A 12,008-nucleotide genomic window follows, 5' to 3' on the forward strand; every position below is an offset into this window, starting at 1 on the left:
CAGTCTGCAGTGAACTGGTGGATGACAGAGGCAATGCTATACTGTAGTGAGCAGTTTGAAGCAGAAGTCCCACCATGTGATCATCAGGGTTTTCCCAGCTGAGCACAAACTTCATGCACTTTGTTTCCACAGGCACCACAGGAGAATCAAGTGTAACCTGTTAAAAGGGATATGAAGCTGTTATTCCTATGTTATCAATTTTCTACTGCCAAGTCTACAACCGCAGGAAAACAAAGTATAAGAAACTTAACCTTCTAATCATAACATTGGAGAAATGTGAAGTTAATGAGCTAATATATATAGATAGCTCATCACATTTCTCCAATGAAACGTTAATATCTATATAGATCTATCTAAAACAGCGTCTTCCTCATGTCTCGATCGTAGCAAGAGTTTAACTTCTCAGGATGTGGTGGAGCAGCAGGTGTTTGGCATAAAGGTTTTGGACTTGTGGCTTCAGGTAATGTCGCTACTGAGCAGGAGGTGAAACTAGCGTAAGTGAGGAGGGTTTAATACGATCAAGCATTTTACATGACGGGTGGCAACCCCAGTCTATATTATAAAAATCTGATTAAGATTAGAGCCTAAATACGTTTTATTTCCAAAACAGAAAGGCTACGTAATGTTAGCCAGCTAACAAATTACTATTGCTGTCCTAGCATGTCAACTAAAGCTAGAAAAAAACAAAACACGTAGTCAAACTGGTATCAATCAGCGAGGAATTTGTCCAGCTTAGATTATGTTGATGAAGAAAAATTGTTTGCAAATAGTGATATATCTTCAAATCATATTTGTGGCAGCAGCTTTAGAGTCCAGAAACAGCGTTAACTACACACACCGGAACGGGCTCTTTGCACCTACGCCGTTGACGTCACATCTCCAGGAGCTACTGCGGCTCACTTGTTTCCGCTTTGAGTTACCATGACTGCTAGAAAAGACTAAGTGTATGAACATTGTTGTCTTCCTAATATAATGGGCTTTTAAGTTTTCATTGATTTCCAAGCGATCCTGAATTAAGAAGATGGTGGCTTGTAAATATTTGCCACTACCAGTTAAAGCTAACGCTGCACAACACAAAGTTTGCAGCCTTCACTTCACTCCAGATCAGCCTAAAAATACCAGGGATACGGATGGTAAATAAAGGAGCCTTCCTGAGTTATTTCCATGGAATCACTTCTGTATTCAGCCTGAAAGAGCGAGTTTATGGGAACGAGTGAGCAGACCAGAGCCAGACAGCCGAGAAACAGATCCACCTGTACATACTGCTGTAAACACCGTCCTATCTGAGCTCTTCATAAGAAACATGCAATGGTAATAAAACGAAATAACACGGAGACCTTAAGAGACACGGTCATATTTTTCTAAAAGCAGCAACTTTGAACCTGGACGGTCAGCTGAACCAGAACTCTGACACCAGAGCTGCTCTACTGTTAAGCTATAAGGCTTGTTGTGCTTTGTCACGCTTCGGAAGCTAAAAGCCTGAACCGTAACCTCCCCCGTTAGTCTCGGACACTAACGACAACAAACACACATAATATGCTTGAAAATAAGATAAAAAACATTGTCCGTTAGAATGTTTAGAAACTTAAATAGCACATTTTCACAAGAACAATATCTGAGAATATTGTCTACTAGCATGAGCTAAGGTTAATGTTAGGCACAAAGTTTAAGTAAAACTCACCTTCGTATCAGTGAATGCATAACGAGGCGTACATCTTAAAACCTTTCTCCAGTTTACTTGTTGGAGCTTCGGATCGATGTACAAACCTTGGCCAAGCCCGGCAAGCACCTACTGTAAAATTATATTTTTATTGGATCGGAAACAATCGAGCCGTTTTTCCCCGAACGCGGAAGCTGAGGTGCAAAGAGTCCACTAAAGATACACCGTTTCGAGCCATAACGGAAGTTGTGTGACGTCATGTGAAAAGGGTCTATTTCTGGACTGGACATTACGTGCCTTATCGTGCACCACACATGCGCCATTGCTGTCCATTGAGTGAGGAATATTGGTGGTCAGGAAAATACCACACTTACGCAAAGAATCTGAAAAAACGACACAATGTTTAGCAGTTAATTTAACCCTATGACAGCCATAGATAATAAGGTTGAAGGTGAAGGGTTTCACATTTAACAGGTGAGTAAAAAGTTTTAATTTAGAGAAAATATTGAGAAAGTGAGCAGTGAGTTAGTTACGCTAGCCTATCTGCTGCTGGCCTTCTATTGACTTTGATAGCCTTGTGTGTTTTGGTTTTGGTTCCGGTTCCGTTAGCACTAAACTAAGACAACCCGCACACCAAGCCATCAGTACAGCAGGTGTTTAAATCAGCTAATCAACCACCCGCGGTGGTCAGGAGAAAACTTAATAATGACAATATAGACATCAAGCCTGACAACATAACATAACAGACTGAATGTTCTGTTTTGGTGTTTTTGCATACTTTGTGTGTGGGAAATGTTTATTTTTTGGTGTTGATTCCCTTGATCGGTAATCTCTGCTTCATCTGCTTGTTGAACTGTTGTCTGTCGGTTGCCATGGCAACGGGTCCGCATGTAGAGTAATGTCGACACAGAGCGAGAAAAGGCAAAATAGAAGTGGTTTTGTCTAGTTGGTTCTTCACCTGGGGCTGCACAGTGGCGCAGTTGGTAGAGTTGTTGCCTTGCAGCAAGAAGGTTCTGGGTTCGATTCCCGGCCTGGGGCCTTTCTGCATGGAGTTTGCATGTTCTCCCTTTGCATACGTGGGTTTTCTCCAGGTACTCCGGTTTTATCCCACAGTCCAAAAACATGACTGTCAGGTTAATTGGCCTCTCCAAATTGCCCCTAGGTGTGAGTGTGTGTGTGCATGGTTGTTTGTCCTGTTTGTCTCTCTGTTGCCCTGTGACAGACTGGTGACCTGTCCAGGGTGACCCCGCCTCTCGCCCGGAATGTTAGCTGGAGAGGCACCAGCAACCCTCCCGACCCGACTAAGGAACAAAGGTGTAAAGAAAATGGAGGTCCTCCTCTCACGTCCCTGTTGGGGACAGCTATGCCTTGGATTTCCAAGGCATAACGTAGCAGTGTATCATGATTCAGCCAAAGTAATGAAATAACAAACTGTGGACTGATTTTTATTGTCAATGAGTTTCTTCCTATTGAACAGTGAAAATAAATAAAACATGTTATATGTCTTTTGCTTTAAGCATTTACTTAATGTCAGATTTTTTATTAGTGCTGCAGAGCCACAGCTAACAGCTAGCTCCTCACTTCACCGGCTCTAATGGAGCATGTGTAGTTCAGCAGCGCAGCTATTGCTCCTCCTACACTTTGGACTCAACCATTGTTCTAACAATAGTTTTGGGGAGGGGGAAACCTAAAAATGTATTCTTATTTTTTCCTTAGACACACACTACTTTGTTCTTTGTTTCTATTGCCTTTTTTATATTGATATTGTTTAAATACAAGGGTTTCCGTCATGATTTCTTTGGGGGGGACAATTCTAGACTTTTTCAGGATTGGGGGGGGTCCAGACCCTAACGACTTTTTTAATTTTAGCAAATGGCTGCAATGAAACAAAGAGTAAAAAATGTGAAGGGGTTTGAATACTTCCTGTACCCACTGTAAAACTAGAGCTTCAGGACTAAGAAGCAGGAGATCACCTTCTGTTCTTGATCACTGAAGAAATGACTTGACGGTGCCTCCCAGTTACTGGGCCTGTGGTACCACTGGTCACTGCTGTGGTAACGTCAGGGTCAGTTGGTGTAGCTTCTGCACCCACCAACATTCATGATGTTTCATCATCAGGTCAGTCCTGTTCTTAGAGAGCTGATGTCATGCTTTATTAGTCTGTACCCACATGATGGCAGCGCAGCTTCATGAAACCTTCTATGAACAATCAGACCTGAATGGAAAAGTTACTTAATAACAGCTCTGATAAATATGGTTGTAAGAAAACAAAACCATGTGAGTGTTTTGTGAATTGGAAATGCAGTGGCAGAGCCTCAGGCTGCTCTGTTTAAGCCCATGTCAGTGTCTCTTAATGTCTGGAAGCTTTTCTGTAAGAAATGGAACCTTATTTGCATTTTTATTCGATTAATAAATTGTTAAATCTGAACTAGGAATTACTGACTTCTTACAATGAGCTAACTAACTGCCTGCAATGAAGCGACTGAGAGAATGTCCATTTTGTGGTGAAGTGTTAGTCATTTTTAGGAATTGGTTGCTTTAATTAACCTAATAAAAATCTGTTATATACCTTCCTTAGTTTTTTAGCTCTACCATTAAAGTCTTGCCCAAAACAAACACTAAACAGAGAATATTCTAGGTCCTCCTCTCACGTCCCTGTTGGGGACAGCTATTGTTCTCCATGATAATCACGGACAACTGGGAAATACTAAATTACCCATCTGCAGGTAATTTATCTAATCAAGCAGATGATGATTGCAGCTGGAATCCTAAGAGGTCACAGTCATTGGGGAAGAGGCGTTCACTTTCATCACGCCCGCCACACTATTTGTATTGATTTGAAACCCAGAGTCCATTTGATCTGGTTCCAGGCAGTGGATGATGAGTTTCTCCTCATATCTGCTCACTGCTTTGGCTGCATTTCAAATCGAATTGAGTTTGATCAAAATCCAGCTTCTGCGTAGCTAAACGTACCTTCAGAACCGAGGATTGTGGGCCAACGTCTCCGACGAGCAGAGAGGCTGATGATGAACGCAAGGCGGGGAGCAGCCTCTCTCTGTTCTCAAGTATTTTGGCTGACTACATGTTTCTGATCAAAAACAGTTATGATGTAGAAAAAATAGACTAGGAATATCTACTTTATAAAAGGTATTTTCATATTTCAAACTTGAGACTGACAGTGTGATGTAACATAAGTGTTTATGACGGCCGCCAGTTTAAATTAGCAGTTTTTTTATTTTATTTATGTAAAATGTTTTTTTTTTTCTCATCTGTTTTGGCACTTAATTTTTTTGTAGTTCTTCAAACTTGAGATTAAGTGATTGATTTATAAGCACTAAAATGTTTTATTTAAAACAGGAACGGAATTGCTTTTATTAGTATTTTCTCTTTCATATGTTTCTTTTTGTAACTGAAGTAGCTTTTTTTTTATCCAATTAATCGTTAGAATAGTCAGTGACACAATTTCTAAAAGAATCATTTACAACAGCTGTAAGTTGAATAGAGAGCAGAATGACCAGAAGAAACTTGGGTCTGAAATAAGTATGTCTTCCACCAATGTGCATAAGTTTTTAAATAATCATAAAACATGACTTTCATTACAGCTTTCCACTACATAGAAGTACAATTTAATCTCTGATTTCTCTCAATATCTTTACATTTTATAAATACCTCGGTGCAACACTCTGAGCCCAACAATAAATTGGTCATCAACAATATCATTGTATATGTGATGATCAATGTATTATTTAACTATTGGAAATGTCATAATTTCTTCAGTCAGATATTTTTGTGTTAACTCTTTTCTACTGTGAAATGGAGACATTTTGAGTTATGAGAATCTGAGCCCACACTTTAATCACATCGGAAAAATTTGAAATTGGCATTGCAGCATTGGAAAGCACTGATTTTCCTGTCATCTTTCCCTGAAATTAAATTATTTTAATTGAATTTATTATTTTGGTATTTTAATAATTTATTTTTATTTCATTTTATTTATATTTTTTTACATTTGCTGTTCTGTGTTCATAGATTATTTTGTGGGTTTTGAAGGTTTTATGTTCTTGTTCTATTCTTCTTTTGGGGCTTCTCTTGTAAAGAGACCGGTGCTGTTAAGCTTCTGTTTGTAAATGAGGTTAATTTGAACACATTATCCGCATGATAAATTATGCCAATATTTACCATATTTTAAATATCAGCCACTGGAATGCCTGCTAACCAAGCAGGTGTGTTTGTTGGCATGGCAGCACAATGCCAGAATATGGAAGAGTCTGAGTGAAACTATCAGCAGCCACCCTGGAGCTGAGAGCAGCTGCTGGTGTTATCATTGGCACCAGAGAATCTGTGAGCCTCGGTTACAGGCTCTGTGATCTCCAGAGGCTGCAGCCAATTCTTTATAAACTTAATTCATGTTCAGAAAATTATGAATTATGATCTGAAGTCAGAAACATTAATATGGAATATTGGGCTACTAACTGCACTGATAAAAAAAAAAATACCAGTATTAGCAATGGAAAAATACCCAACAAATTGGCAGATCTCTTGCTCTCTTTACATTAAAAATTACTTTTAACATGTTCCAACTTTTTTTTAATGTTTCTTCATGTTTTAAGAAACTCTCCTGTATTTCCAGTGAGGCCCCAATGAGCTGCACTAATACTAAACATGATAAACTTCCCATTTTTAATAACAGATCGGTTTAAACTACGGCTGCATAGTATAAGTTAAACTAGAACATTTCTGAAGAAATTTAAATGGGGCCTGCCAAAGTGTGCCCGTCGGTTGGAACCCAGCGTTCTGATGCTCAAAATTAGAATCAATGCTAAAGTTAGCTACAATATACTCAATAGAATGTGGACAGTCACAAGCATGTTGAGCAACATTGACTTACTGAATACAGTATGTTAAAATTAGTGTATAAGCTAAAATTAGCCAAAATGCTAATGTTAGCCTAAATGCTGACAGTGGCATGTGGGGTATAAGTAGCATCTTTTCTTACATTGACTTCCTCCATTCAGTGTACTAAACATGGCTAATAAATAAACAATATACCTAAACAGCTTATTTTAAGGAAAAGGCTAACGCTACTGTTTGTGCTAATGTTAATGCACTACTTTCTGATTTTTACTTTTGCAAAAGTAAAAATCAAATGTTTACTTAATAGCACTTGGTTACGAGAAAACACAGTCATCTCTTAGCAACAGATTAACAACAAATACTGTTACTGTTAAAAAAACATAAGATTTTCTCTTCTCTTTTGAAATACTACCTATACTACTTAACAAAAATTGTGCAGTTGGTGAATTTTTTCAGAAAAGTGAAAATGTGTTGTTTTTTTCATTCTTCGTGAATATATTACAAAACTGTTCAATGCAAAAGTAATAATCTGATTTATACTTTGTGGCAGTTCATTAATAGAAAAAAACTAATCTCTTAGCAATACATTACCAACAAAAATTATTGTTAAAAAAACACAAGATTTCCTCTGCTCTTTTGAAATACTAATAAATTGTAAGATATTACAATACCTGGCAAGAATTGTGCAGTTGGTGAATTCTGCAGAAAGGTGACAATATATTTATTTTTTTTCTTTTGTCATTGGTGGTGAACATATTATAAACCATATACTTTTGTAGTAAGTATTCCACCAAGGTGTCGTCTCTGTAGTTCTAACTGGAAGCTTTGCCCTCTTCTGTTGAAACTGAGTGTTCTGCAATCTCTGTAGTTCTGTACATCTCTGCCCTCCTTAGTGTTCTGTTGCTATGGTAATAAATCCTCTATGAAAACTGTCATGTGTGACTGAGACACAGAGAGGGAGACAAAATTCTGCCTCTGTTTTGAGTCAAACTGACACAAAACAATGTCAGTTAGATTTTGTTTTGATTTGAATTTGACTCGTTTTTCGATAATTATGTCGTCATGGTTACTCAAAATGCCAACAAAAGTAATAGCATGCCGAGATCCAGCCGCATGTATTGTGGGAGTGCACGCAGCGGTACAAGCCGCATTAACGGTGAAATTAAGCAGCAGTTATTTTGAGGTGTAGAGTAATAGGTGCCTTCCATGCATTGCATGGAGGCAGTGAAATGCCTTGCATTACAAGGCATATCAATGCTCTCCTATGCTCTGATGTGGCAGGCCACAATAATAATTACTACTGCTGAAAATATAGATGATGATGTGAAATATGGTCAACCCATCCTGACACTTTCCTAACCCTTTCCAGTTGGTCAGGTATATCATTGATATCCAGCATGAATGTCTGACATTTGCAGCATAATATCCAGCCAAACACCAATAGTCCAACAATTTGACATATTGGGAAGCTGTAAATAAAAACATGGAACTGTTTAATTGGAACTATTAGAGAAAGAAAAGTCAGTTCACTAAACTGATATGAATCTGTAATACAATATTGGTTATCTTTTTGTCACAAAGTATAATGTTAAACAGAGGAAAACACACTCGACTCGACTCAACAGCAAAAAAGTTAGTTTGTTTTTTATCCACATCATTATACAAAGCAGTAGGTTCCAACATGGCAACCCACCTATCTGCCTCATCCAGTAGTCCATCTGTCCAGGGGATAAGATGTTAGGGTCACATTCACTCACACCAAATGAAACCTACCAATACTTGATACCCCATCTAACATCACATAACTGCCTATCCTAATAGTTCAAACACCAGATATACCTCAATATGCATTAAGTTTAAACAAGCTAATCACTACCACAAAAGCTAACTTCTACTGTATTTCTGCTCGTGGTGGTTCAGCCAATCGGTGTCAACCCTGGTAACCAGAACAGGCTGCAACCTGCAAAACTCCACTTTCTTCTATGAAAAATGAACCAAAGAACTATGAGGAAACATTTCCACTTTATCTTCCGCTTCCTCAGTGAGGCACAGAGGAGTAGAAACAGATGAAGAGTGAGACCCAAAATAGGATTACATGGCTTGAGCGTTCAGTGGTTAATCCATTTATATCAGAGGTACCCATGGGAGTACGCCGGATAAATCACCTCCAGTGGGTCCAAACTGGCTCTCCTGAAAGAAACAAACACAAAAATATGAGAAAGAATGGAGAAATGACAACGTCAGCCACTGGATTTATGTAGGAATACACAGTGAATAGTTGGCCATTATTACATCCAGGAAAACACTTTGCTCTATGCAGGATATAAATATTCTAAACAGGAAGGTGCAATGTGTTTAAATGTCATCTGATCTTCAACAGGTCTTAAAGTAAGGTTAATTAAAATCAGATGAACATATATACATATATATTCTAATCCTAGTGCACTTAGGTTTTTAACAATAGATGACTCTGACAAATATCCGCCTTGTTTAGCGGCAGTGCCACTGACTGGACCTTTTTCAGCTGTCAGCAACTGTAGAGAAAAAATTATTTTTTTTGGTAAAACCTGATTGGTGTACCTGGCCTGTGCTGTATGGCTTATTTGATGATTGTCAGATTTTCATCAAATAGTGCTTCTCGTAAGCAAAGACCAAAACTGGCATGACAGAGAGTTTACATCTGCACTCGGGCAGTGTGACTTTAAAAAGTCTAGGTAAAATCTTGGAATATTCCTTTAGGCTGTGACCCTCCCACTTTGGCAAGTATTCAATATAATTACATTATGTGCAGGAAGAAGCCTTTCAGATAAATGGCTTGTTATTGCTCACAGTGAGAGCACTCCAAACCCAAGATGCTTTGTGAATGGGCAAACGGCAGACATTGACTTGGATGATGGATGGCTTTTCAAAACAGGAAAAGGAACACATGGGGGTGGGCCACCGTTGCTCTTTGGATGAGTCATATGCAGCACTTTTCAGCTTTGACTCATCATGTATGTAATCAAGTGACTAGAAAGGTTGTTTATGCTACAAGATCAGTTATGTGTGACTATGGATAATCTATAGGAACCTCAGCTTAAGCTTTATTTACAGCATCCTTTCCTAAGTTATTTACTACCTGTGACTATTTGTTGAGTGTGTTTTATTGTTTTGTTTTTTTTAGAAATGATACGCGTGTGTGTTTCTAGTCATCCTGCAGACTTTAGAAAGGGCTCAGAGCTAATATTCTCAGTTCTGTTTCCCTGTTAGATGAAGTTACTACGCTGTTCATTTTTCAACATAGATTAGAAAGTACTCCTAGGTCAGTTCTGTGTGAGTGCATGTGTCTGTCTTCTCAAAACCCCAGTTGGTCAAAGTCGATGGCCGTGCACACTGAGCCTGGTTCTGGTTCTGCCGGAGATTTCTTCTTGCTGAAGGGGATGCTTCTTAAACAATTAAAACTCTCATTAAAATGGTTTCTCATGAAAACAAGAAAACCTTGTTAATAAACAACAAATAATTATTGATATAACCAGTGGCAAAACTCATAAAGAGTTTCTAACAGGTTGTAATAGTTCGGAAACTCCCAAAGTTTCTGAAAGAAACACTCCTAAGGAGAAGAGTGGGCCACAATTCTTGCACAGTAATATAAGACACATGCTGTCTGCTATAACACATTTGAAGGCACAACCACTTTTTAGGTTTGGGAACCAGTTACTTGTTTCACTAAAGTCCAGATTGGTTATGAAAGCTTTTTTTCTCTAATGAAATGAAATCATTGTTGAAAACTACATTTTTGTATTTCCTCTGGTTATCTTTGTCAGATAATTCAATTTCTTTATGATCAGAAACATTTCAGTATGACAAAAAAGTTAAAATAGAGAACATCTTTAAGGAGGCAGTAGCTTTCTTTCAGCTCTTTAGACCTGGACTTGTTTGCCCCAGAGGGGGAGTTCTAAACCTTACAGAAACAAACACTTCTAGGACACATTTTACGTCTGACAGGAGAACATTTGCAGGCTTTTTCTTTAAGAACTCCTGTACTCTTGATGGCTGACGTATGAAGTGTTTAATGACTTGCAGAACCGATGAGGCAGAAGAGCAGGTGTTCAGCTAATCTTTGCTTTGTAAAAAGTAATCTTTGTGTGCTTCCTTGCAGAACTACAAGAACACCCTGCAGGCCCAGGTTCTGGAGTCAGCAGGGAGGCAGCGTGGCGCCGTGACGTTCGGGGCTGACCTGCCTGAAGAGACGCTCAGTCAGTTCCAGGACGAACAGATCGGCCAGCTGTACGAACTCATGCTGGAGTCCACCAAACCCAGCAAACAGTTCAACATCCATGAGGACAGCCGGTGAAGAAGAGGAACACAGAGAATGGATGAACAGGACAGGCTCATTCTGACTAACTCATGAAGTTGGCATAATAACTCTGGTGACTGACATGCAGACTGGACTCTGGGCCCAAGGAGAGGCTCTTAATGGTGCTCAAGTGCTGTGTAGTGGTTCTGTTTCTTTGCTGAGCCTATTTACTGTCAAAATAAAAAGGTTCCTCATGCTCCTCCACCAGTTTATTAAGATCTCATTCATTGGTTTCTTTTGTCAACTTTTCTCCTTCTGATATGCTGAGGTTTGTGGTAAAAAGACATCTAAATATGCCACTTCAGCAGTTTCACCAAGAAGGCCTACTTCAATCCTTTCATAAAACCTGGCGCTTTTAAGAGTTATAAACATACTTATTACAAAAAGCTCCCCAAAAGATATAGTCATTAGCAGATTTAGGTTTCTGTTCAGTCTCCATCAGGATATTTTTTATTAGCAGTTACATCTCAGCTTGCTACTATACAGGTCATCTAAGGAGAGTTTTAGTTCTACACTCCAACTGACATCCAGCATGATCCCAACGTTTCCATTTAGTGCACTGTTTCCAAAACAGTTCAGTCCATCAGGACAACAGTTCAACCACAAACGTGATGTCATGTTTCACATGAGTTCATTTGGATATTATGTGAGATAGAGCAACAAAAAGTAACAATTGTGACATGAAAGGAAAAGTTTATATAGTTTTAACTTTTTTCTTTAATAAATAAAAATATGTAAAGTGAGACATCCATTAATATTTGACCCACCGAGTCAAAACCTTGTGAACTGCCTTTGGATAAACTACGGCTGGATAAATGCCCTTAAGAAGCCGGAGAAGGTCGGCAAGATTTCTGTAATCAACAAGGTTGGAGGATAATTGTGGCTGAACATGTTCTTATCACAATCAAATTAAATTTGTTTTGCTTCCTCTGCCTGGACTCTGCATTTTTAGCACAGAGCACAATGTTTCATTCTGTTCATGTCGGGGTTGACCTGGTAAAAACCGGCTCCTTCTCCTGAGCTTTGCTTCATTCAGAGGGTCTGGACCCTCTGATAATGAGAAACCATTGGTTGCTGAGGTGTGGACACTGTTAAAGCTTTAAATTTTACCCAGTTTTCTGCCTCTCCTGTTATTAACGTTTTACTTCATGAACATCA

General features: G+C 38.8%; 1 protein-coding gene across 1 annotated transcript in view; it reads left to right on the forward strand.

The window, feature by feature from the left end:
• Window positions 1-11,060, forward strand: part of sdhaf3 (succinate dehydrogenase complex assembly factor 3) — a 12,067-nt gene extending 1,007 nt beyond the window's left edge. Inside the window, exon 2 of the mRNA XM_008421233.2 lies at window positions 10,653-11,060. Within this exon, the coding sequence (XP_008419455.1) occupies window positions 10,653-10,847 (195 nt within the window). The 3' untranslated portion in view covers window positions 10,848-11,060. The remainder of the gene's footprint in view (window positions 1-10,652) is intronic.
• The last annotated feature ends 948 nt before the right edge of the window (window positions 11,061-12,008 follow it).

Source organism: Poecilia reticulata, linkage group LG11 (assembly GCF_000633615.1).
Source record: "Poecilia reticulata strain Guanapo linkage group LG11, Guppy_female_1.0+MT, whole genome shotgun sequence".
NCBI classification, from domain to species: domain Eukaryota; kingdom Metazoa; phylum Chordata; class Actinopteri; order Cyprinodontiformes; family Poeciliidae; genus Poecilia; species Poecilia reticulata.